A 23,798-nucleotide genomic window follows, 5' to 3' on the forward strand; every position below is an offset into this window, starting at 1 on the left:
TGAACTGTAGAGGATTTTAAACCTGTTATTTTCTGTGTCAGAGAGAACTTGGTCAGTGTATCACTCCTAGAATTCCTGAAACAATTAGATCACTTGAGATTTATTGGCTAAGTATAGAGTTTAAATCCATGTTATTAGCTGCTTATGTGACAATGTGAAATTGGGTTAGCAAAATAAAGCTACAGACAACTGTGAAATGGTACAAGAAAGTGAACTTTTTTCTTGTAATTTTTGTTTTATAAAACAATTGTGAGAACAGAATTTTGCTTGTAAGATCGTTGTAAAATACTCTTTGGGTTCATAGTAATATCAGTCTTAACTTATGAGCGTAAGCATTTTAGGGCTGGTTTACGCTGCAAAGTTAGGTTGGCTTAACTACCTTGCTCAGAGCTGTGAAAAATTTTACACCCTATGCGATGTAATGAAGCTGACCTAAGCCCTAGTGTAGACACCATTAGGTCAACGGAAGAATTGTTCCATTCATCTAGCTACCGCCTCTTGGAGAGAGGTGGGTTTACTACAGTGATGGAACTCGTTTTGTCCCTGTAGTAAATATCTCTGCTACAGCACTGCAACTGCATCACTGTAGCATTTCTAGTGTATACCCTAAATTAGCTTCAATAGCATCACTTATAGGTTTTGCATTGCAGACTCTGATATGTGAAGTTTTTCCTGACATCATCATAGTCAGTCTTCGCAGTAAACTTTTCTAAACATATAGCATACAGGGCAGCCATCTTTCCTAGTAGCCAGCTGGCTTCATTCCCAACGAAAACAATAGGCAATGGTTGGCCATCTTTACTAGGGACAGCCTCATTTCCCCACATACTAACCTTTTAATGAAACAGCAGCAATCTTTTCTAAGGGCAGTCTGTGGCTACAGTCTCATGGGAAATAACAAAAAAGGGCTTATTTTAGCCTGTCAGCTTAGTTTTAGGAAGTTTGTGTGCACTGTACTAAGTTCTTCCTCCTCCTGTCCCTGGTATCATGGAATACCCTCTTGATACAAGTATCAGAGCGGTAGCTGTGTTAGTCATGGATCTCTCTGGATCACCATGGCAATATAGAAATACTTGTAGGAGAACACTTCAACCTCTCTGGACACACAATAGCAGATTTAAAGGTAGCCATCCTGCAGCAAAAAAACTTCAGGACCAGACTTCAAAGAGAAACTGATGAACTTCAGTTCATTGTTTAATCCTGAGTTGATGGTGTCAAATTTGCAAAGTCTGTGAATGGCTAGCCAACTACAAAAGCAGTTTCTCCTCCCTTGGTTTTCACACCTCAACTGCTAGAAGAGGGCCTCATCCTCCCTTAGGAAATTTCCACCACATGCGTCTGACAAAGTGGATATTCATCCACGAAAGCTTATGCTCCAATCCAATACGTCTGTTAGTCTATTAGGGGCCACAGGACTCTGTCCCCTCTTGATACCGGCATCATATCTTTGATATCGCTTCTTGTTTCCTTTCCTATCTGCTGTCACAGAAACACTGACGTTCATTTAATTAAAGGTTTTCTGTCCCACTTTGATTATGTAAAACTAGCTGGAGGTACCTAAGACATTCACAAAAAGTTTCATCAGCTCTATCGATAGCCTTCATTGCTGTTTGGAAGAGAATGTTTCATTACCATGTAAAGGGACCTATCTCCTTTCACAAGCTAACTGTCACCCAGCATAAATTACAAGATTAAAGCATAATTTATATAACACTAAATATTAAATAAACTTGCTATAGCTAATTAAGGTCATGTTAGGCAGACAAGACACTGCCCATCATAGAATTCAATGGGAGAAGATGAAGATGATAGTGTTTGATACGGGAAGTTTGAAGAATTCCATTGTATTATGTTTTTCAAGACTATTTGTGTTAGATAATGTTAATTTCCTCTATTGAAGACATTTGAATGGTGCTCTGAAAGAAGGGAAAGCAAAACTATAGTCATAATGTCTGAGCAGCATTACTGAGAATATAACAGAAAGTCTGCTTTACATAGAGGAAACTGTAGGCTGGTCTACGCTGAGGCGGTAATCGATCTAAGATACGCAACTTCAGCTACATGAATAGCGTAGCTGAAGTCGAAGTACCTTAGATCGATTTACCTCAGGTCCTCAGTGCGGGATCGACTTCCGTGGCTCCCCGTGTCGACTCCACTACCGCTGCTCGCTCTGGTGGAGTTCAGGAGTCGACGGGAGCGCGTTGGAGGATAGATATATCGCATCTAGATGAGACGCGATATATCAATCCCCGAAAAATCGATCGCTACTTGCCGATACGGCAGGTAGTCTGGACATACTGTGTAAGTAACAGAAATAGCTGGAGAAATCCTGTACTAATTACAAAGGAAAGGAGGAGAGAGGTTTTGGAGGTCAGTTTTGTCATTCAGGAACAGCAATAAGTAATTGGTGGAGTGGAACTACACCATGGTGGGGGGGTCTTCCTATCAAGGCTTGTGCAGACCGTAGTTCTGCCTCCACTCCACTCTTCCTTGTCCCTTTTAGAGTGGGTTATGGCTGTTAGAGCTTCTGGAAAGAGCTGTCCCAAGAACTGTGATTATGCTTGGGGTAAAACTTCATAGAGCATAGAGTTCCATAATAAAATGTCAAGACTTTTTGTATGTTTTGTCTTTTAGATTGCAAGTCCTTTAAGGCAAGGACTCTGTTACTATGTGTAGGTACAGCACTTAACACAATGGAGCCCTGAGGTTGGCTATGATTCAGGACAATACTGTAATACAAGTTAATAGTAATAAGATAAAAAAGGAAAGCTAAAATGATAAATTATAAACTTTTACCCTAATCCACTGAAGATTCCATATTCTTTATATTCACTGGCCAACTCTCCACCTGCAAGTATGGAAGAAGAGAAGGAAGGGAACTGTTTAAAGACAAAAGTTGATCAAAAACTGAATCTCTTAGACAGCAGATATATTGAATTTCATGTTATGAAGATACGGAAAATTGGCAGGCTTGTTGAAGCAATGACCGAATAGTTGTGGAAACAGATTTCTTTACAGACTTTAGAAACAATTTATGCCAATTAAATTAGAAAAACTAGTGAATAGAATTTTAATATCTAATCATAGGTTTACAGAGTTCTGGAGAACTATAAAAAAGTCAGCCGTATAGCTTTTATTGAACCAATATCCTTACACTGTTTTGAAAATAGCTTTAAGAATACTCCACTAGTAATTCAGAAGGCTTTGCTATCTCAGGCTAGCCCAATCAATTAAAAGAACCAAATCCTTCTTAATCTGTTTATATTGTTCACCGTTATTTACTCTGTTATACATACATAAGATCTTCCATACTGAAGCAAATCATTGCTCAGAATTCTTTCCAGAATTCTTCCTCTTGTAGTGGCCTGTATTTGATGGTTTATGGGAAGTCAGAAACATCCCATAAATACACCTATGGCATAAAAAATTCCTAATCCCTGTAAATATACACCTTAAGTACTGGAGCATGAAGGTTGCTTTCTTGTAACTTTTGACCTAAATATCTAGCGAGGATAAATTAGTGCATACTTATTCATATCAGTATCATTTTTTGAATTCTCAAAACTGTTTGCCTTGATTTCTGGTAACAGTAAATTCCACAGTTTGATTATGTTTGTACACTGTAAACCTGGCCGTTCCTCACTTTGCTCCCTCTTTTCTATAGTTTACTGGGGTAAATAGCAGCAGTGCAATCCCTGTCGTACACTGATGTAGTGGATCTTCACTGGAGCTTTGTACTAATGTGAACTGGTGTAGATTGGGCCTAAATGAATTTAATTTGGTAGGTTGTTTTTCAGTAGGGTTAACATTGTTTTTTTAGTTTCCCATATCTCTGTAATTAATAATGTACAGATGGGTTTTTGTGCTCACTCTTGTGTTGTTCAGTGTTGCGGCGTGACCCTGTCCAATCTCAGTTGAAAGTAGCATTTTGGTCAGTGTGTACAGCCAGTGTTTTTGCTTTATTTGGGTCTACCTGTGTCTGACCTTGCATGGATTCGCAAGTAGGGCAAGGGATGGAAGAAGCCTTAATCCTTTGTGCCCCTTCACAGAGACCAGTCACAATCCTAGTCTTTGTACTGTCTGAGTGTAAAGGCTGGGAAAGTCAAGCACTGCCCAACACCTCGAAGGCAGAAGGAAATGCCACATGGGTGAGTGGTATGCAAGGGAGCAGACACACTAAGCTTAGATAAATTGTGTACAAGCGGCTGCTCTGGTATATGCTCTTGAAAGAATTTTGACTGAATCAACCAGAATTGCTTTGAGAAGGTATGGGCGAGGTTCCCATTGCTGTGACTATGGCTTCAAAACCACAATCTAACCTATTATATAAGCCCTTTCTAAATTGAAGATTGATGTGAAAATATTGCCAATAATATAATTACAATTACCCAGGCCATTCTTCCCTCTGTGATTGAAATAAATTATATAAAGTTCAGCATTTTCAGCAGGAGTACAGGTAATAAAGGTATATTACAGTAAAGGTAAAGGCCTCAATATAGTTGAAGCTCCCTGATTTGGCACTGCTTGGCCCTGACACAAGTGAGAACTTCACATTAGCAGCCCAAATTTACACCACTAATACAAGGTCCCTCATAGGCCTTAGGCCAGTGGTGAATCAGACATAGTACAATAAAATAAAAGAATAAATGGACACAAGTCAGATATTAGGAATGGCAATATACAAAAACCCGATATATGAACCAAATGAGTGAATACAAATTCTGAAAATGTTTCCTGATGGTGAAAACTGCACTGGTTTGAAATTCTAATACAACAGGAAGGAAAGTTGTTTGGTAGCTGGAGTAGGGGCAGCAGGAGTTGAGACTGGATTCTGTTCCTATTTCTGCAAGTCACTTAACCTGTCTGTGCCTCAGTTTACTAATCTGTAAACTGGATTCTTCTTTGAGTGATGGTCCCTATCTATATTCCACTATGAGGTTATGCATGCGCCCGGAGCCAGAGAATTTGAAAACAGCATCTGTTGGTCCACACATGCACCCTGGCTCACCTCGTGTTTCTGACTGATGGGATAAAGGGCAGGGAGGATCGACCACCTCTCGAGTTCTTTCTAATCACTGCATGGTTCAGGTCAGAACCTTTACTGTTCACAGCTTTGGCTTCATTCTACAAAATAGGAATAATCTAATTTGTAAATAGCTTAACAGTTTTTATAGTTGTTATTGTTTAGCATTAGATTAGTCTCCAGGGGGACCTCCCCCTGCCTTGTACCCTGTTAGGGTACTGAACTGTGCCCAAGACTCTGGGCTTCAAACTCTTGGCTTCCTGCCCACAATCCTCGATCAACAACAACCATCAGTGCTGCCTGTATTGCCTTGGGGAAGCTCACATCGGAGCGAGATGCAGTATCTGCTGATCGTTCCCCAGCCGTACTTGAGAAGGGCTAGAACTTCATCTCCACAAACACCTCATGGAGTAGGCCATGAGACTTGAATCGGACCCAGCTCAGGGAAACGTCCCCCTTCTGTATATCGGTCTGATTCAGCAAGCAGTGCACCTCCTGCTGCGAAGTGCACCTCTAGTGCTGGAGAATCTACCCCCACAGACCCCACGTGGGGTCTTGTCAGGAAGCTAGAAAGCATTCTCATAACCATGAGACTAAGTCTTTCTCTAAGTCCACTTCAAAAAAAAGTCGGACTTGGTAGTAAGCAAGCCGATCGGCTCAGCCCAGGAGGATTTAGGATGTCCTAAGTCCTCCAGAAGCACAACAAGAAAGTCCATAAGCATTGGGCTCCATTGAGATTAGATTGTGTTCTGTCAGTACCACCATCTCTGGCTCCTCCCAAACCCCAGGATCCATGCATCAGTGTTCCTTATGGAGTCCAGAATACCACTGAGGACCTACCCATGAATTAATCACACCTCTTTAACCAGAAGACAAACAAGTCCCTTCATACCCTGAAGGATTGCAGGCAGGAGTGCTGGAACAATTTTTATAGTGGGGGTGCTGACAGCCATTGAATCAAACTGTAAACCCTGTATATAATGGAAACCACTTCAAGCCAGGGGGTACAGCAGAACCCCCCACATCTCTAGTTCTAGCACCTATGATTGATGGGCTTCCCTCTGCTTGGTGGGGATATACACCACCTATCGGTCAAATCTAGACAAATGGCTTTGCAGTTTTTCCATCAGAGGCCCTGTGATCCACCACATAGAAGGCTGAGGGTTTAAAAGTCCCTCTTCCCTACACATTGTGCAACAGGTTTGGGATGTCAGTCTCAGCCCCTGGCTTGATGTTATTTTTGACGGGAGCTCAAGAGTTGCAAAACACTAAGCCCAACACTTTCCTACCTCCACACAAAATTTGGGGAGTCACCTAGCACTTTTTTTTCAACACCTGGAGTGTGATAACAATGAACAGGGTGGGTGCAGAATGTCATCCACTCTGACTATACGATAGGGCTTGCATCCCTACTTTCTCCAAAACCCCCTTTCTTATACCTCTTTTCAGAGACCACTGTCATGACAGTATCCTCAAACAATAGGTGAACTCCTTACTGCAGTGAGGTGTGATAGAACTCGTCTCTCTTCAATTCCAAGGGAGAGGGTTTTATTCAGCCTACTTCCTGATACCCAAGAAAAAGGGCAGTTTGAGACCAGTCCTCTACTTCCACCATCTCAACTGCTTCATTCGCAAACTCATATTTCATATGGTCCTGTTGGCAGCGATAATTCCATCTTTAGAAAAGGGCACGTGGGTCACGGCTCTTAATATGAAGGATGCCTACCTTCACATAGTGTCTATGGGCAGGATGAATGACTTTCTCAGATGTATGGTAGGCTTCAACCATTTTCAGTTCAGAGTACTCCCCTTCAGAAGAGCGACCAACCCTGAGTCTTTACCAAGTTATTTTGAGCAATAGCTGTCAGACATTGTGGTCTCATTGTCTTCCCCTACCTCGTCAACTGGCTCCTTGTTGCCAAGTCCCGCCGGGAAGCCTATGTGTTAACTTCCATACTTCTGTGTCTCTTCTATTCACTGGGAATCAGCGTAAACACTGAAAAATCTGTTCTCACCCCCGCACATGAATATCCTGGAGTTGCAAGCAGTCCAGAAGGCATGCAAGTCCTTTCTTCTATTCATCTGTGTTCACTGTTTCCTTATGGTCAGACAACATTACAACTGTCTTCTACATCAGTGGGAGGGTGGAGGGAGAGATTTTCTCCCTGTGTACAGAAACTCACCCTGTGGAACTGGTGTATAGCAATCAAATCACCATATCAACAGTCTGCTTTCCGGGAAAGCAAAATTTCATCTTAACCAGTCTATTCACTTACCTGTGTTCTTTCCAAAACTGCATGCCTTCTGCAGAGTAACGAAGATTCCTCTCCTTCAGTGTTCAGCTTTCTACCTACAGAGAACAAAACCAATCAGGAAATCCTTGAGACTGTTCATTGCTATAGCAAAAGAATCCAAGGGCACGCTATCTCTACCCAGACAATTTCCACTGGCTGCATTCTGTTCTATCAGCTTTCAAATGCCCCACCCTGCATGGGATAAGAGCTCATTCCACTAGAGTGCAAGCAACAACTATGGCATCTCTTCAGGAAGTGCCTCTCCATGACATCTGTAAAGTGTCATATGGGGCTCCATGCACATATATGTAAGACATTATGCCCTGGTGAAGGACTACTCTGTGGATGCCTCCTTTGGGACAGCAGTACTCTGTTCAGTCCTACCGTCTACATCCTTACACCCTCATCCTACTTAGGTACTGCTTGTCAGTCACCTGTGGTGGAATACAATAAGGACCATCACTTGAAGAAGAAGAGGACCTTACTTACCTGTAACTGGAGGTTCTTCAAGATGTGAAATCCCTATTTGTCTTCCACTACCCACTTTCTTTCCCCTCTGCTTTGGATCTTATCTGAATCACAGTAGAAAAAGAACTGGAGAGGCAGTCAGTCCACCCCGCCTTTTATCTCCTTGGTTAGAGGCACAAGGTGAGCCAGGCTGCATGTACGGACCAGCGGACACTGCTTTCAAATTCTCTGGCTCCGGACACATGGTGCACATGCATAACCCCACAGTGGGATACATATAGGGACCACACATCATGAAGAAGCTCCAGTTACAGGTAAGGAAACTCCTCTTAGTGCTCACTGTAACTATCTCAAAGGAGTATTATGATGCGTAATTAAATTTTGTAAAACACTTTTTGTAAGAAGATCTCAAATACTGCTCTATACGTTCAGTATATTAAGGACAATCATACTATGCTCACTTCTCACGGAAAGTCTGCTAGTACTCTAGAGAAGCTTCATCATAGATCAGGTAGGTTAATTCATTTTTAAACATCTCTGTGACAAGGTAAATGTAAAGATATGTCACATATTCTCAATGGAAAAGATAAGAATTTAACATGATTTAATAGATGTATACAGCGATTAATGAGAGAGGGAGCAGAGGAGAGTGTGCTCCCACTTCCAGTGCTACAAACAAAGTGAGAGCATCCCCTTCTCTCACTGCCTTGTAGGAGTAGCATCCCATCCTCTTTGGCTGGAGCACTGAGCAATGAGAGTTCCCCTTCCTGTTTCAATCTGCTTTAGCCACTGAATTTAGAGGAGCCTTGCGTCTTTTGTAGTTATTTATACCAGTGCATAAAAAGCTACTAGATCAGCAGGTAATGTTTAACACCCATTTTGCACTCCTGTTGCACCGGTGTAAATGACTACAAAAGTGAAAGGCAGTGGAGAATCAGACTGTATGAATGAGGTAGTTGAGAGATGTTGACACAAATAAACTGTTCCTGCTGCTTGGGAGAGTCAAAAAAGTCTACACATTAGGAAATTGTCAATAAACAGGCAATTCACACAGAACAAACTCACAAATAGAATAGTTATGGGAATAGATATGCTTCCAATCTAATCCCACCTGGAGACACAAGAAAAACCCTTATACAAAAAAAGACACCAAAAAACCCCACAAGGAGCCATCTGTGCACTTTTATGGGACAACAGAGAGAGAGAGAGAGAGAGAGAGAGAGAGAGAGAGAGAGGGAGGCATGCAGTGCCAGAGCAGAGTGGTGGGAGAGAATGGGGGAAATGAAATAGCCCTAACGAGGACTTGCTGGGTCACGTGATTTTTTTGGTCCAGTAATTTCCTGTGTTCTCATATTTTACTTGCAAGTAAAATTTCATATTTAATTGATTGTGTCCCATTCATACTGTATTTGAGTTTTAACTGATCCATACTGGTAATCTTTAACAAATTGCAAAGTAATTTATTATTCACAAACAGTTCAGCACCTAACATGTTAGGCTTCAACCAAAAAACCTAATTTTTATCTACTTGTGTACCTTAATTCATGCACATGCTAATTAGATAGACTGGCTTATTTTAAGGGAAAATATACATCAAGTAATTTTTATTCACAGAGAACTTATTCCTTATTCCAGAGCTCCTGCAAATGGTTGAGACAATTACTTCAACAATCTTAAAGAAATAATTCAAGTAAGTAGAACTAAAGCATTTGCACAGTTGAAGCAAATTGCACACTCAGCTGAACTAAGAAAGAGCAAAGTAGTTCCAATGAGAGTCTCCATGTCACTTATATTCTTGAGCTTTTTTAGCAGCAGTGTAATTATGTCATGGTTGGGAGATGGGCTTTTCCTATTGTTTCTGTTATACTTTTTAGCTTAATTGCTGGAGGAAGTTCAGTTTTTTATGACATAATTCTTTAGTAATCCCATTGTAGTTACTGGGCCATGTATTTCCAGAAGAAAATGATGCCCACTTCTACCTTTTGCAACATATGTTGAGCTATCATTTATTTCATAACAACTGTTTATTATATTTCTGCTCTGACCAAGAGGTTGTTGTCTCATCAGTTACCCATAAAATCTTCCCCTATTACAGTTTATTCACTAAAACATCTTTATTTTAACTAACCAAAAGATGAATTATTTAAATAAGACATGACGATCTCCTCTAGTGTGATTAGATTGAACCCATGGATATACCATAATAAATCAGAGCAGGAGACAAACACATTTAATTCTTTAAAAATTAAAAGAAAGTGTCATTTAGTATAAAGCATGATTCTTATCATCACTGATCCAAAATAAAAGATGCTGGTTAGGAACAACTTGAACACAGACAGACTGAAATTGTGATTTTAAAAAAAATTTGCAAATTAGCATGTTATTTCAGATGCCTACATTTTTACATATAAACAGTAAATATGAATTGTTATGTCATGCATAGAGTTTACGTTACAAAATAACTCAGTGCGGTGAAAACCAGCTGTAAAATACTGTGAAGATTTGGCATCCTGAGTAGTGCAGGACTAGTAGGTGACAAATGCAACACTGAAAGAAAGTACCAAAAAAAAAAATAAAATCAAGCATATTGTATATATGAAACCTAGTATAGCTTTGTGTACAAATATGTATGGGCCTCCTATCAAAACTACATGGAATGAGTTGTTGGTCTCAGTGCAGTCATCACTGGTTGTTCCTAGAAAAGGCTATAATAGCAGAGAGGCGAAGGATAGAATGGTCATACAGACTCAGTTTACACTCATGTCCAAAAGCTGTCTTTTTAGAATAGGACTGATGGATGTTGGCAGAACACTGTGGGGAGTTGGTCCTCTTTGCTGCCTATACTTAGTCTGAGACTAGGAGGTTTCAATCTGCAGTGCTTAGTCCACTACTTTTAACAAGTATTAGATTTCACTTAAAACATTCAAAACACATTTTATAGCTTACAGTCATTGTAAATTAGGCAATTTTCTGATGGGTGTAAATGAATACTTATAGTTACAGTTTGGCCAAAATGACCTTTTGAAAATCTAACCCCAAATGGCTGCAAAATTTAATCTTGTAAAATTAGGAAGTTTTTTAGTTAGAAAAACATCTAAAACCATTGCAAACCCATTTTATTGACTGTATAATTGCACACTAAGTAAATCACCTATCCATCGTAATAGTTTTAAGTTATTTGCTGGCTTTATAGTTTGTATGTCAAATTTTAGCCCAATAAAATTAAAATGGCAATTGAAAAGTTAATTAACTTTTAAAAGTTAATTGCTATTTCCATTTGTTTTCAGATAACACAGGCAGTACTTTCCCTAGTATTTATTGTGTGTGTATGTGTTTGCATTCCGTCTTTTATAATAAAACCTTAAAAGTCTGAAAATTATTTCTTTTCCTAACAGCTTTATCCTTTCACATCCTGCAAATATTGATTTCCTTTCTCCCTCTTCTATACAGTAAGGAGCAAAATTAATCAGATGGTAGCAAAAGATTATTTACTTTCTTATTTTGTCAGTTGCATCACTAGCATCATAAGTAATATCAGAAAAACTCTTGGGAGAGGTTTTGCCAACTAATTTCTGCACTTTCTGCAATCTGGAAAGCAAATTTAGCAACTAGCTTTGATACGTTCATAGCATATCTCCTTTAATATCCTGTATACATATGGTCCAATGTAAATAATAAGTAAGATGAGATTGATTTTAAGCACTTTAATTGCCAATTCATTTACAATTGAAAACACAACCATCCTATTCTGCATAATTGTAACAATCTGTTCTGTTGAGGGAGGACCATTTAAGTAAACAGATATACTAACTGTCCGACAATGTAGAAAATCAGATGAACTAGTGCAGAGGCAGGCAAGGAGGACCCAGGTGTACAAATATCTGGAAGCAAAGTGATGCAGAGGGAATGGAAGAGCCTAAGAGATACTGTAACAGATAAATGTCAGGAAGCAGTTGTCTTACCTAAGAATAAGAAAATGCTGCTGTGATTACTTTGATGACCAAGGGAAGCGGAGAAATTATAATAGTGAAATTAATAAAAAAGGAAAGGAGGAAGACATGAGTATGTGGTATCAATAAAAATTTGAAAAGTTGAAAGGCAAACTTGAAAAATGAATTAACTACAGGAAATAAATTTAGTTTTAAAAGTATATTAGGGGTAAATAACAAGTCAAGCAGAGATCAGAACCAAAGTTAAAAGAGATGAGGAATTCAATATTAGAGTGTTCATGTTTGCTGCAACACTCAGTAACTTCATCTCAGTCTTTAATAAAACATTGAGAATATGGAATTTATGTTATATTGTAATGAGAATTTTATTAGATTATTACTGCTGTTGTATGTTTGATGTTGATGAAAAGAACTGATAAACAGTGAAAGAATACATGCATCTAAGGTAGGGGTTGGCAACCTTTCAGAAGTGGTGTGCCAAGTCTTCATTTATTCACTCTAATTTAAGGTTTCGCGTGCCAGTAATAAATTTTAATGTTTTTAGAAGGTCTCTTTCTATAAGTCTATAATATATAACTAAACTATTGTTGTATGTAAAGTAAATAAGGTTTTTAAAATGTTTAAGAAGCTTCATTTAAAATTAAATTAAAATGCAGAGCTGCCCTGGCAGGTGGCCAGGACCCAGGCAGTGTGAGTGCCACTGAAAATCAGCTCGCGTGCCACCTTTGGCACGTGTGCCATAGGTTACCTACCCCGATCTAAGGTTTCATAAAGGCTAGCCAAGGAAACTGTTTAACTCTCTTATTTAACTCATTTACAACACTCAAATGAGGGAGGGGAAAATGTACTGTTCATCTTTTAAGATGCATAAAAAGAGTAATCCAAGAAATGATCAACCAGTTGGTGTAACTGTCAAGTTTCCTTCCCCACTCTGAACTTTAGGGTACAGATGTGGGGACCTGCATGGACACTTCTAAGCTTAATTACTAGCTTAGATCTGGTACACTGCCACCATCCAGAATTCCAGTGTCTAGAGCACTCTCTGTCCCCCCCAAAACTTTCCCCTCCCTGGATTGCCTTGAGGCACTTCACCAATTCCCTGGTGAACACAGATCCAAATCCCTTGGATCTTAAAACAAGGAGAAATTAACCATCCCTCCTCCTTTCCCCCCACCAATCCCTGGTGAGTCCAGATCCAACCCCCTTGGATCTTAAAACAAGGAAAAATCAATCAGGTTCTTAAAAAGAAAGCTTTTAATTAAAGAAAGAAAAGTAAAAATCATCTCTGTAAAATCAGGATGGAAAATGCTTTACAGGGTAATCAGATTCATATAGCCCAGAGGAACCCCCTCTAGCCTTAGGTTCAAAGTTAGAGCAAACAGAGGTAAAATCCTCTCAGCAAAAAAGGAACATTTACAAGTTGAGAAAACAAAAATAAGACTAACACGCCTTGCCTGGCTATTACTTACAAGTTTGAAACATGAGAGACTGATTCAGAAAGATTTGGAGAGCCTGGATTGACGTCTGGCCCTCTTAGTCCCAACAGCGAACAACCCCCAAAACAAAGAGCACAAACAAAAGACTTACCCCCACCAAGATTTGAAAGTATCTTGTTTCCTTATTGGTCCTCTGGTCAGGTGTCAGCCAGGTTTACTGAGCTTCTTAACCCTTTACAGGTAAAAGAGGCATTAACCCTTAACTATCTGTTTATGACAGTAACTTTAATTCTTGGTCCAGTACTAAAGCAAACAATAAGAGAGTCAATCTGTAAGCACTTAAGAGTAAAACTTGATGAACAATAAGCAGTATGGATTCTTATTTATAGATCATGCCAGTCACTCAGATAATTACCAGTTTATAGTAAAATTGAATGCAGTGGTCTTAAGTTATTTAGATTTCAGTAAAGCATTTGATACAAGCAGGCATTTGAATGTAACTGAGAAATTAGAAATCTCTCTGATATTAATAGCAGTAAAAAAAAAAAGGGTGCCCTAAATGACAAATCATCAAAACAAATCTGAAAGTGCCATTTTAAAAATAGTATTTCTTTGTATATTTGATTGAATTACATCATACTTGTTCAGTGCAACAAAGTAAAATGTTGAAAAGATGTAACATTTTAAAAATCTGAACACAGATACACTGTCTTGGTGTGGTAAAAGTAACTGAACGTTAGCAACAATTTTACCATTCGACCTTCAGTCTAAAGCAAGTTAGCCAATATCTAGGACTGACATTTGTAAAATTTGATTTCTCTACTCATCCAATAGGATATCACTACTCACTGATTTTTATTAATACTAGGATTAATGATTGATTGCATTTGTTTCCTGTCACAGATTAAGTCAGTGCAGTTAGGATTTTTAAGTGACATCGAGTACCCAGTTCTCAATCAGTTCCATTGAGTGGAATAGCATCCTTCCCCACTGAATTGGTATATTTTGGTGAAGCATAAAGTTTTTGCCTAGCTCAGTTTGGGCATATTTTGCAGGCTACAGGATTTAAAATGCCATCTGTGATGATACTTTGTTAAATTCATTAGTCCTATTTTAGTACATATTTTAGTTTATTTATTTGCCTCTCATAAACTCTAGATGCATTAAATACAATTAAAAACAAACCTTACCAAACAAAATAAGTTCAATAGGTTATAATCCTCAAAACTATACTTGTTAATCTCCCTAACAACCAACATAATATTATGTCTTCTTTTGTAACCTTACCCTGTTCTGTAGCATCCTCTGTTCTGCCCAGGAAACAGCTGGGATTACAGGTGAGATTTGTGCGGTATCTTGAAGGTTATGAAATCTAGGTCCAGAGGAATCAATGCAGAAAGTGGATTCCAGAGCTCAGAATTTCTCACTGAGAAACCCTGTACTGCCTCCTGTTGCACGGCGAGAGAGGTAGTCTCCTCAGTAGTGAGGACCCAAATCATCTAGGACTTTATAGGCCAAAACTAGTACATTAAGTGTTCCTCAGAAATCAAGTGAAACCTTGATTTTACTTGCTTTGTAGAATGCCTGGTCAGAAGTCAAGTGCCACATTACTTCTGATCTCAGAGTGCATTGGAAAATAATATGATGTTGGAATGTTTTAGGGTCCCACTTGTAAGAACAAATCCCATGGAAGGAAGGAGGAGCAGTCCAGCTGGCTAATACCCAGGATTCCAGAAGCCCATCCCTGCACATGGGGAAAAACAGTGGACAGCTGACTTGCACCTACATTATAATAGTCGAGGCTGTATTGTAAGTCCTGGAGAGGTGTGCTATCAGGGAGGCCCAGAGAGGGGGGCAAGTGGGACAATTTGCCCCGGACCCCGCAGGGTCCCCCACAAGAGTTTTTTGGGGCCCCTGTAGCAGGGTCCTTCACTCTCTCCGCGGGCCCCAGAAAACTCTTACGGGGCCTGCAGAGCTTCTTCCGCTCCGGGTCTTTGGTGGCCAGGGATCCTTCCACCCCGGGGCAGAAGGAACCCCCGCCTCCAAATTACTGCTGAAGACCCAGCGGCGGGGCCTGCTTTGGCAGTAATTCGGCGGCAGGGGCCCCCCGCTGCGGGTCTTTGGGGCATTTTGGTGGTGGGTCCCGGAGCGGAAGGACCCCCCGTGGCCGAATTATCGCTGAAGGGGGGGCCTCCCGCCGCTGAAGATCCCAGCCCCCCTGAATTCTCTGGGCAGCCCTGTGTATTATAGAGCTCAACATGCTGCTCTTGGCCTGCAAATAATTCTTTGGGAATCCATGAATAAAAGGATGTAATAGAGCTCACAGTTAAGTCACTCTGAGACTTAAGACATTCTTTCTTTCTTTCTTTCTTTCTTTCTTTCTGGCAATTTGCCTCGCTGGAAGGGTTGATATATTGCAAGAATTACCTGCTAACTTTGTTTGCTGGATTTGCCCTCAAGCCGTGCAGACATCCCACTAATGTTTGCTATTATGTGAATTAAAGTTGGATATGGTGTTGCTGTGGAATGAGTAGGTCTTAATAGAGACAGGGTTTGTTTTTTACTGATTTCAACCAGTCAGCTGTGGAATGTGAGCTGGCATGCTCTACTTATATGGGGAATTACGTTACACCAGAATTCTAGCAGCACTGTCACCATCTGCTGGCAGGGAGGAACCGAACGTATCTATTTAGCCTCATGGTGAATTCCAACTAGATTACCAGGCGAGAAAAGTACCTTACATTGGATACAAAGAGCAGAAGTCACTAAGGCTGCAGAAATCAAACCAACACAATACAATTAAGAGCATATGGTATACTCATAATTTCAGAAGAGCCACAAAAATAAAACTCAGACAACTGATAAATCTATTTGCCATCTTTATGACCTGAAAGGCAATGTATTATAATGTGGTTTCGGGGGCCAATAAAGGTATCACATTATTTTCTGCATACATAAAGAAGCAAATTCCAGTCATCTTGCACTCCAGGGAGGTATGATGGCTCTATAAATTATTTTCCTGTCCATCATATTTTCTGAACTGTACATTTGCAGTTTAGAAAGGTATTAGAGCTCACAAAGGACAACTTTCTTTTGCACTGAGAAACTGAGGTATTAACCTTTCTCATACCAGTTATGAAGCTGGAGAAAGAGAAAGACTAGGGAGACTAGAAACATTATATTTTATATTGAACAATTAAATTAAATCCTCCTTCTCTTGTTGAGTTGGAAGAACTATGTTTTTAAAAAGTTTATTAAATATTAACTGTCATGAATTCTAAATTATTTTTATTGTATATCAGGCACAATAAACTTCCTGTAAATACTTCCAACCTAGACCAAATGGAAAATGAAGTATTTTCCTACTCTTGTTATTTTGTCTATGTAACAAATTGTGGTTGCTTAGTCACTACCAGGACTGTTTTTGAGGATTGGTACTGCAATTAGAAGTACTTAGTAGGCTTTTTGTTAAATTTAAGGTATATCAGTGTTTGTTACGTGTATTATTCAGCTTTCAATTTAAATTATTTGAAGCTGCCTTTCTCTTACCACAAGTGAGCATAGTGCCTACTTTTCCAACTAAACTGGCACAGTTTGCCTCTGAATCCATTAATATTAAATGTGTTCAACACCCTCTGTTTGTGAGTTTTCAGGGAAACTGCAAAGGAGGCTAGCCCCTCACATTAACTAGTCAGAATGTTTCATATGCTTATGGATGACTTGGTCAAGGATCGTGTACTACAGTTAGACTCGTGTGGCAACAACAAGGAGGCTGGGTCATTAATCTGATAGGCAACCCACATGTTGACCCAGACATTAAAAGTATCATATGGGCAGGTGAAGGCCTCTTGCCTTCTTGCATTTGCACTATCTTGCCCACATGCTGAATGTTTGGGTTTTCTGTGTAGTGTAGTGTAATGAATGATTGTGTCTTTGTATATTATTGCTTGTATTTCTGTCATGATGTCACGGTTGCCATTCTGTGCCTGTACATGCTTGTTACTGCATATGTGATTCATGACTTTCTCACAACATTAGGGTTCATATATATGATTTCTGTACTACTTGTCCTTTGTAACAGATAATCCTAGTTAGCAAAAGGGGATAGTCAGGTAAATAAACTGGTTGGTTGATTTGCTCTCTCACACAGATACTGGAACAGAATATCAGCAGTTTAAGGATCAAATGTCTGCAACAGGTGTGGGGATTACCTCTCAATAGTTCAATTTTGGGTGTGAATGGACTGTGAAGAGGAGATTTGTCCCAGTATTACCCATGAGAGGTCCAAGCTCCTACTATGTGGTTATTTAAACTCATAAATGGAACCTTGACCCTTCAGTGGGAATGGCAATGCCCTATGGAGAGACCGCTGTACCCCATCAGTTTTATTTGGAGAATACAAGTCCTTGCCAAGCTAATTTGAATCTACCTGTTATTATTTAGTTATTTGTTGTTTATTACATAATGTATCTTTGACTCTAATTATGGCAAATACCTAATGAACAGATAGGAGTAAGATAGCAAGCAAATTTTTCCTTAATTTTGCATGTCTTATAAAGTCAATAGTACTCCTGATTATCTATTATTATTTGTATTACTAGGCATGGACCAGGACCTCATTGTTACTCCTGGGAGAATTCTGTGCCAAAAATTTAAAAATTCTGTGCATGATACTTTACAATTCTACATATTTTATTTGTCAAAATAACACAATATAATGATGCCATTTTCAATTATTTTGATAATTTATTTAAAAATACTTGTCAGGAAATATGTCTGTAACACTACAGACAACAAAAAAGATTCAGGAAATGTTTTTTGACAAATAGATTCCTTACTAGGCATATTAATACAGAACTTTGAGTAATAATTCATTTAAACTACAATACAGAAATGTATTTGCTGCCCCCCTTAGAAACAGTCCAAAGGCTTGGGAGAGTCAGGGGTAAAGGAGGAGCTGAGAGAGAGGGAAGTAATTGTTGGGAAGCAGCCTGGGAGTGAACTTGGAAGGTTGTTGGGTGTGGATGGGAGAAGTATGGAACAGGGTTTTTTTGGGCGGGGTGGGTAGAGATTGTTAGGGAGTTGGGAAGCGTCCCCCATACAGACCCCGGCTGACCCCTAGCCTCTCTCATTCAGTCAGGCACATCTACCCCATCCCAACGTGTCCCTGCAACCCCTCTTGCTGTCCCCATTTGTCCGTGCACCCCGACTCAGCCATCCCTCCTTTCCCCATCCCCATGTGGCCCTGCAGCCCTCTGCTCCCCTGTTCCCATGTGGCCCTGCACCCTTAGTCAGCCACTCCCTCCCGCATCCTCAAGTGGCCCTGTGGCCCCCGCCCCATTCCCATGTGTCTCTGCACCCCCCATTCAGCCCATGTGGCCCTGTACTCTCACTCAGTCACCCACTCCCCCTGTCTTTGCTCCCCCACTTCCATTCAGCCTCTGCCCCAATCTATCCTCCCTATTAGCCCATCTGAATTTGGGGTTCCTGTGACCTCCCCCCAGCAGCCTCATGTACCCCACACTGCCTGTCTCCCCCTATCCTGTTGCTCCCCACCTGGCCCCACGGGGAGGATTATGTGAGGAACACAGCTTCTTCTCTTCCCTATCTGCAAGGCTTCTCCCACCCAGGAGTAGCTGTCTTTTGTTCTGGCAACACAGCAGCCCCTAATGGGCGAAAGGCATAACTGCAGCCCCTCTCCAGCAGAACATATTTTCTGCAGAGAAAAAAATATTCTTGGGTGGGACATGAATTCTGCATGTGCACAGTGGCACAGAATTTTCCTGGGAGTACGCTGTGCTAGGTGCTATACAAACACACAACAAAAAGATGGTCCCTGCCCTAAAAAATTTACAATTTAAATACAGAGGAATTAGAGGTGCATCCAATGAAGTGGGTATTCACCCACGAAAGCTCATGCTCCAATACGTCTGTTAGTCTATAAGGTGCCACAGGACTCTTTGCTGCTTTTACAGATCCAGACTAACACAGCTACCTCTCTGATACTAGAGGTATTTAGTATCCCTTTTTCCCCTTTCTGCAGCATCACAAATAATATGATCCTGTATTCTGTCTAGTCTTCAGTATGCGATATCAAATGAGTGAAGTTGGCTAACTTATTAAATTATGTGACCAACAGAACACAGTCTAACTTCCAAGTTCTCTTAAAGTTATTTTAAGGCCTATATTGACATAAACAGCATCAAGGAAAAGTCTTACTCATAGTTTTATTGCCAAAAGGGAGAAAACAATGTACCTCTTTTTTCACTGCTTTCTTCTAATTATATGATCTCCAGTAATAACTATAGAAACTATCCTAACACATAAGTATATGTAATTTTGTGATATGTTCTTTTATGTACCTGCATTTTACTTTTTAGAGGTAGTCTTGTCATTACAATATCAATTCACAGGAGAGGTTAGGTTTTCAGTGGATCAATTATACCAGGATTGTCATTTTCCCCTATAATTATTTCCTTTTTAACCCATCTTCCTGATTGTTTCTACCCAATGGGGCACAGAAAAAATTTCCTGATTTCTTACACAGCCCAGAGTGCAATACAGAAATATTTTCCACAGAAGAGGGTAAGATATGGTCCTCTTCAGAGCCCATGATTGTGGGACCTCTTTGGGCAGTAGTGGTTCCTGCTAGAATGTTTCAAATCTAGGGCATTGCAGCATAAAGAATAGAAATCCACAATTAATACAGAATGTTTCAGTAATATTAAAAGCAGCAAAGAATCCTGTGGCACCTTATAGACTAACAGACGTTTTGGAGCATGAGCTTTCGTGGGTGAATACCCACTTCGTCAGATGCATGTAGTGGAAATTTCCAGGGGCAGGTGTATATATATGCAAGCAAGCTAGAGATAATGAGGTTAGTTCAATCAGGGAGGCTTCTGGGTACACGTCTGGCCTCCTACTGCAAGACAAACCCAAGAAAGAAACCAACAGGACTCCACTGGCCATCACATACAGTCCCCAGCTAAAACCCCTCCAACGCATCATCAGGGATCTACAACCCATCCTGGACAATGACCCCACACTTTCACAGGCCTTGGGTGGCAGGCCAGTCCTCGCCCACAGACAACCTGCCAACCTGAAACATATTCTCACCAGTAACTGCACTTCGCACCATAGTAACTCTAGCTCAGGAACCAATCCATGTAACAAACCTCTGCCAACTCTGCCCACATATCTACGCCAGCGACACCATCACAGGACCTAACCAGATCAGCCACACCATCACCAGTTCATTCACCTGCACGTCCACCAATGTAATATACATTGCCCCAATGCCCCTCTGCTATGTACATCGGCCAAACTGGACAGTCTCTACGGAAAAGGATAAACGGACACAAATCAGATATTAGGAATGGCAATATACAAAAACCTGTAGGAGAACACTTCAACTTCCCTGGCCACACTATAACAGACCTTAGGGTGGCCATCCTGCAGCAAAAAAACTTCAGGACCAGACTTCAAAGAGAAACTGCTGAGCTTCAGTTCATCTGCAAATTTGACACCATCAGCTCAGGATTAAACAAAGATTGTGAATGGCTTGCCAGCTACAGAACCAGTTTCTTCTCCCTTGGTTTTCACACCTCAACTGCTAGAACAGGGCCTCATCCTCCCTGACTGAACTAACCTCATTATCTCTAGCTTGCTTGCATATATATACCTGCCCCTGGAAATTTTCACTACATGCATCTGACGAAGTGGGTATTCACCCATGAAAGCTCATGCTCCAAAACGTCTGTTAGTCTATAAGGTGCCACAGGATTCTTTGCTGCTTTTACAGATCCAGACTAACACAGCTACCCCTCTGATACTTCAGTAATATTAAGCTTGTGATATTAATGAGCTAAAGTTAGGAAGTTCCAAGTTTATAGAACATTAACCTTGGCTCTTCTTGTTTTTTGCTAGCTTGTTTAACAGTGTTAGGGCTCAATTTTGCTGTTAATTAAATGCATGCAACTTGCATTGAAGTTAATTGGACAGGTCCCAAAAATTACTCTTGTTGACTTCAATGGGAGAAGTACATACATAGCTGTTGTTTAAGTATTTTGGTTTGTTTTTTTGTTTTTTGTTTTGAATCTAATTTATTTATTTAGTAATGCATAATAAGATGATATGGTGAGTCAGTAAGGGTTTATTTTGCGAGTAAAGATGTGGCATCAAGATCTTAGAAATATATCCTATCCTTTCCTATCTAAGAATGAATAAAATGATTCTTGCAGGTGATACGAAGAAGTAGTGATGAGGAAAAGTTGCTGTGCTTGGTACGTCAGCGTGCAGGACATCACTGCCAAACTGCCGTCATAGTGATTCTGATTTTGGCCTGGGAAGGGATTCCTCATCTTTTGGCTGATACATTATATAAAGAACTGACACAGAGTCTCAGAAAATACGGCTGTCCCACAAGCCGTAGATGTGCATTAAATGAAGAGTAAGTGACGTTCATAGCACCTGTTTATTTTCTCCTATTTTTTGTAGGTTGTTCTGCATAAAAGGAAACATATTTGATTTAAAAATCAAAATATATAAGCTTATTTAAAACACAAACCACTGGGTGTCATTTTAGTGTGATGTTCAATTCCTGTTATTCACTAAGGGTCAGACTGTGCACCAGGTATGCATGTGCTAAGAGAGTACACGGACTGCTCCCTCTGTTTACATCCAAGGCCTCTCATCACCCAAAGAGATGGGAAGGAGGAGAAATGTGACTGCCACCCTGTATCAGTTTTGGCTGGACTATGAGTGGAAAGCACACTGCACCTCCCTGAGGAACAGCACAGTGTGTAAACTTATTCTGTATGGTGGGAGTCCCAGAGGAATTGCATCTCCTGGTGGTAGAGTTGCTCCAGGACTTCCCTCTCAGGCAGTATGGCTCTACCCCATTATCAGTGCATGTCATATCAGGTACAATCTAGCCCATAATGTCTCTAAATGGGGTGGTTTTTAAATTAAATGTAAAATGTTTTCAAGCTCTCTTGTAAATGGAAAATTGTAAGTGTCTTATGCTTTTTAGCTAGTTGTACCCACATTTTGTATTGATTTTGATTTCCCCTGATTGGACTGTTTTGTGGGTTTGTTTTTGAAGATTGCCATTATTTTATATGTTGCAACATGGAACTTCTGAAATAAATGCAGACACCAAGATACTGGGGGGGATGATGGAGGCCTCTTACTGTTTTTTTTTTCAAGACAGAAATAGAGCGTACTTCAGTAGTTTTGTCCTATTCCACACTCACCTTGCTCAACTGTCTGCACAGTTCTCCTAGCTACCCAGCTATAAAAGAACTGTCTGCTTTTTCAGGCATCCATGGCTCAGCCATCCTCTGAGCAATGTTACCAGCTTGGCTTCTTCGAGTCAGTTCTCATCTCCCCAAAAGCCTGGCTGTCTCTCTCTTTCTCCACGAATTTTCTATACAGATGTCCAGACTTTAAAAAAGACAAAAACAAAACCTTTCCCTGCATGCTCTAAGCTTCTGCATTAGTTGGACCCCTGCTACATTCCTACTGATGCTGTGCTGCTCAGAATAGAGTAGGTTCTGATCAAACTTCTTGAGCTTTGTAGGTGAGAGAGCCTGGGCACTCAAGCCTGGGATGTTCCTTTGCACATCAGAAATGAAACTAATTCATCCCATTGGTTGGTAAATGGACTGGAAAGTTTACAGCAGCCAGATGAGACCCTAAGAGCAGCTCTGCCTCAGTGCAGATTCTTGGAGGGCCTGTCTGTAATCAGAATCCTTTTACAACTCTTCAGTGACTTAAATCTAATTTATTTTTAATGGTTTCTCCATGTTAGCATGCTTTCATTTCAAAATGTGGATGACTTTCGATATACTTGTTCCACACACAGTCAGAGCTGTGGACAGTATTTATTGGGTTGCGGGACAGCTATAATAAGAGTGGTACTTACTTGCATTTTTTTTTTAATTAGTCAAAGCTGGAGACGTCAAAATTACAGTAGGGTGGGTATATAACAAGGAGATATATATTTTCATGTTAGATAAAAGTTTTGAGGCTTGAGTTACTTGTAAGTGACTCTTTAAGAACAATAAGCCAATCATACTTTCATAAATAGATAATTATTAACAGAAACAACTGATTAAAGGTTTCAGAAATATTTATACATCATTCAGTTACTTCATTATGGATTATAAAAGTCATGTAAGTAATTATGTATCTAAAGAAAGTTTCTGCTTTGCCGGCTGATTGTCATGTAATTACCTGTCTTGTAGCCGCACTTGTGCATGTCAAGGACTTGATCCTGAAACTTGTGGAGCCTCATTCTCATTTGGCTGTTCATGGAGTATGTATTTCAATGGCTGTAAATTTGCCAGAAGCAAAAACCCCAGGAAATTTAGACTTCTCACAGATGACCCTAAACAAGTAAGTTCTTTCTCTGAAAAGAATTTGATAGGAATGTTTAGAGAACTAGTGGTAGAGTCTACAGATGTCCACTTACTCACTCACATACGCATACATTCACCTTTGCCTGCGCCCCTTCCACCACAGAACTTATACGTTTACCTTTCTCACCACTTGATGAAAATTCAGTGTATCTTGCTATGCAATGTAATGCCCTAAAAATTATTTTCATATGGCTATTGTGTGTCTC

The 23,798-nt window shown here is 40.1% G+C and overlaps 1 protein-coding gene across 6 annotated transcripts in view; it reads left to right on the forward strand.

Annotated features, from left to right (window-relative positions):
• Positions 1–23,798, forward strand: part of TET1 (tet methylcytosine dioxygenase 1) — a 127,625-nt gene that overhangs the window by 66,819 nt on the left and 37,008 nt on the right. For all 6 annotated transcript variants that reach the window (XR_007775138.1, XR_007775139.1, XR_007775140.1 and 3 more), the window contains 2 exons: positions 21,412–21,620; positions 23,419–23,569. Coding sequence is in view for 3 of the 6 variants with exons in the window: in XM_050959262.1 (XP_050815219.1) it covers positions 21,412–21,620; positions 23,419–23,569 (360 nt within the window). In the remaining 3 variants the exon portion in view is untranslated. The remainder of the gene's footprint in view (positions 1–21,411; positions 21,621–23,418; positions 23,570–23,798) is intronic.

The sequence above is a fragment of the Gopherus flavomarginatus genome, chromosome 6 (genome assembly GCF_025201925.1).
Source record: "Gopherus flavomarginatus isolate rGopFla2 chromosome 6, rGopFla2.mat.asm, whole genome shotgun sequence".
Classification (NCBI taxonomy): Eukaryota; Metazoa; Chordata; order Testudines; family Testudinidae; genus Gopherus; species Gopherus flavomarginatus.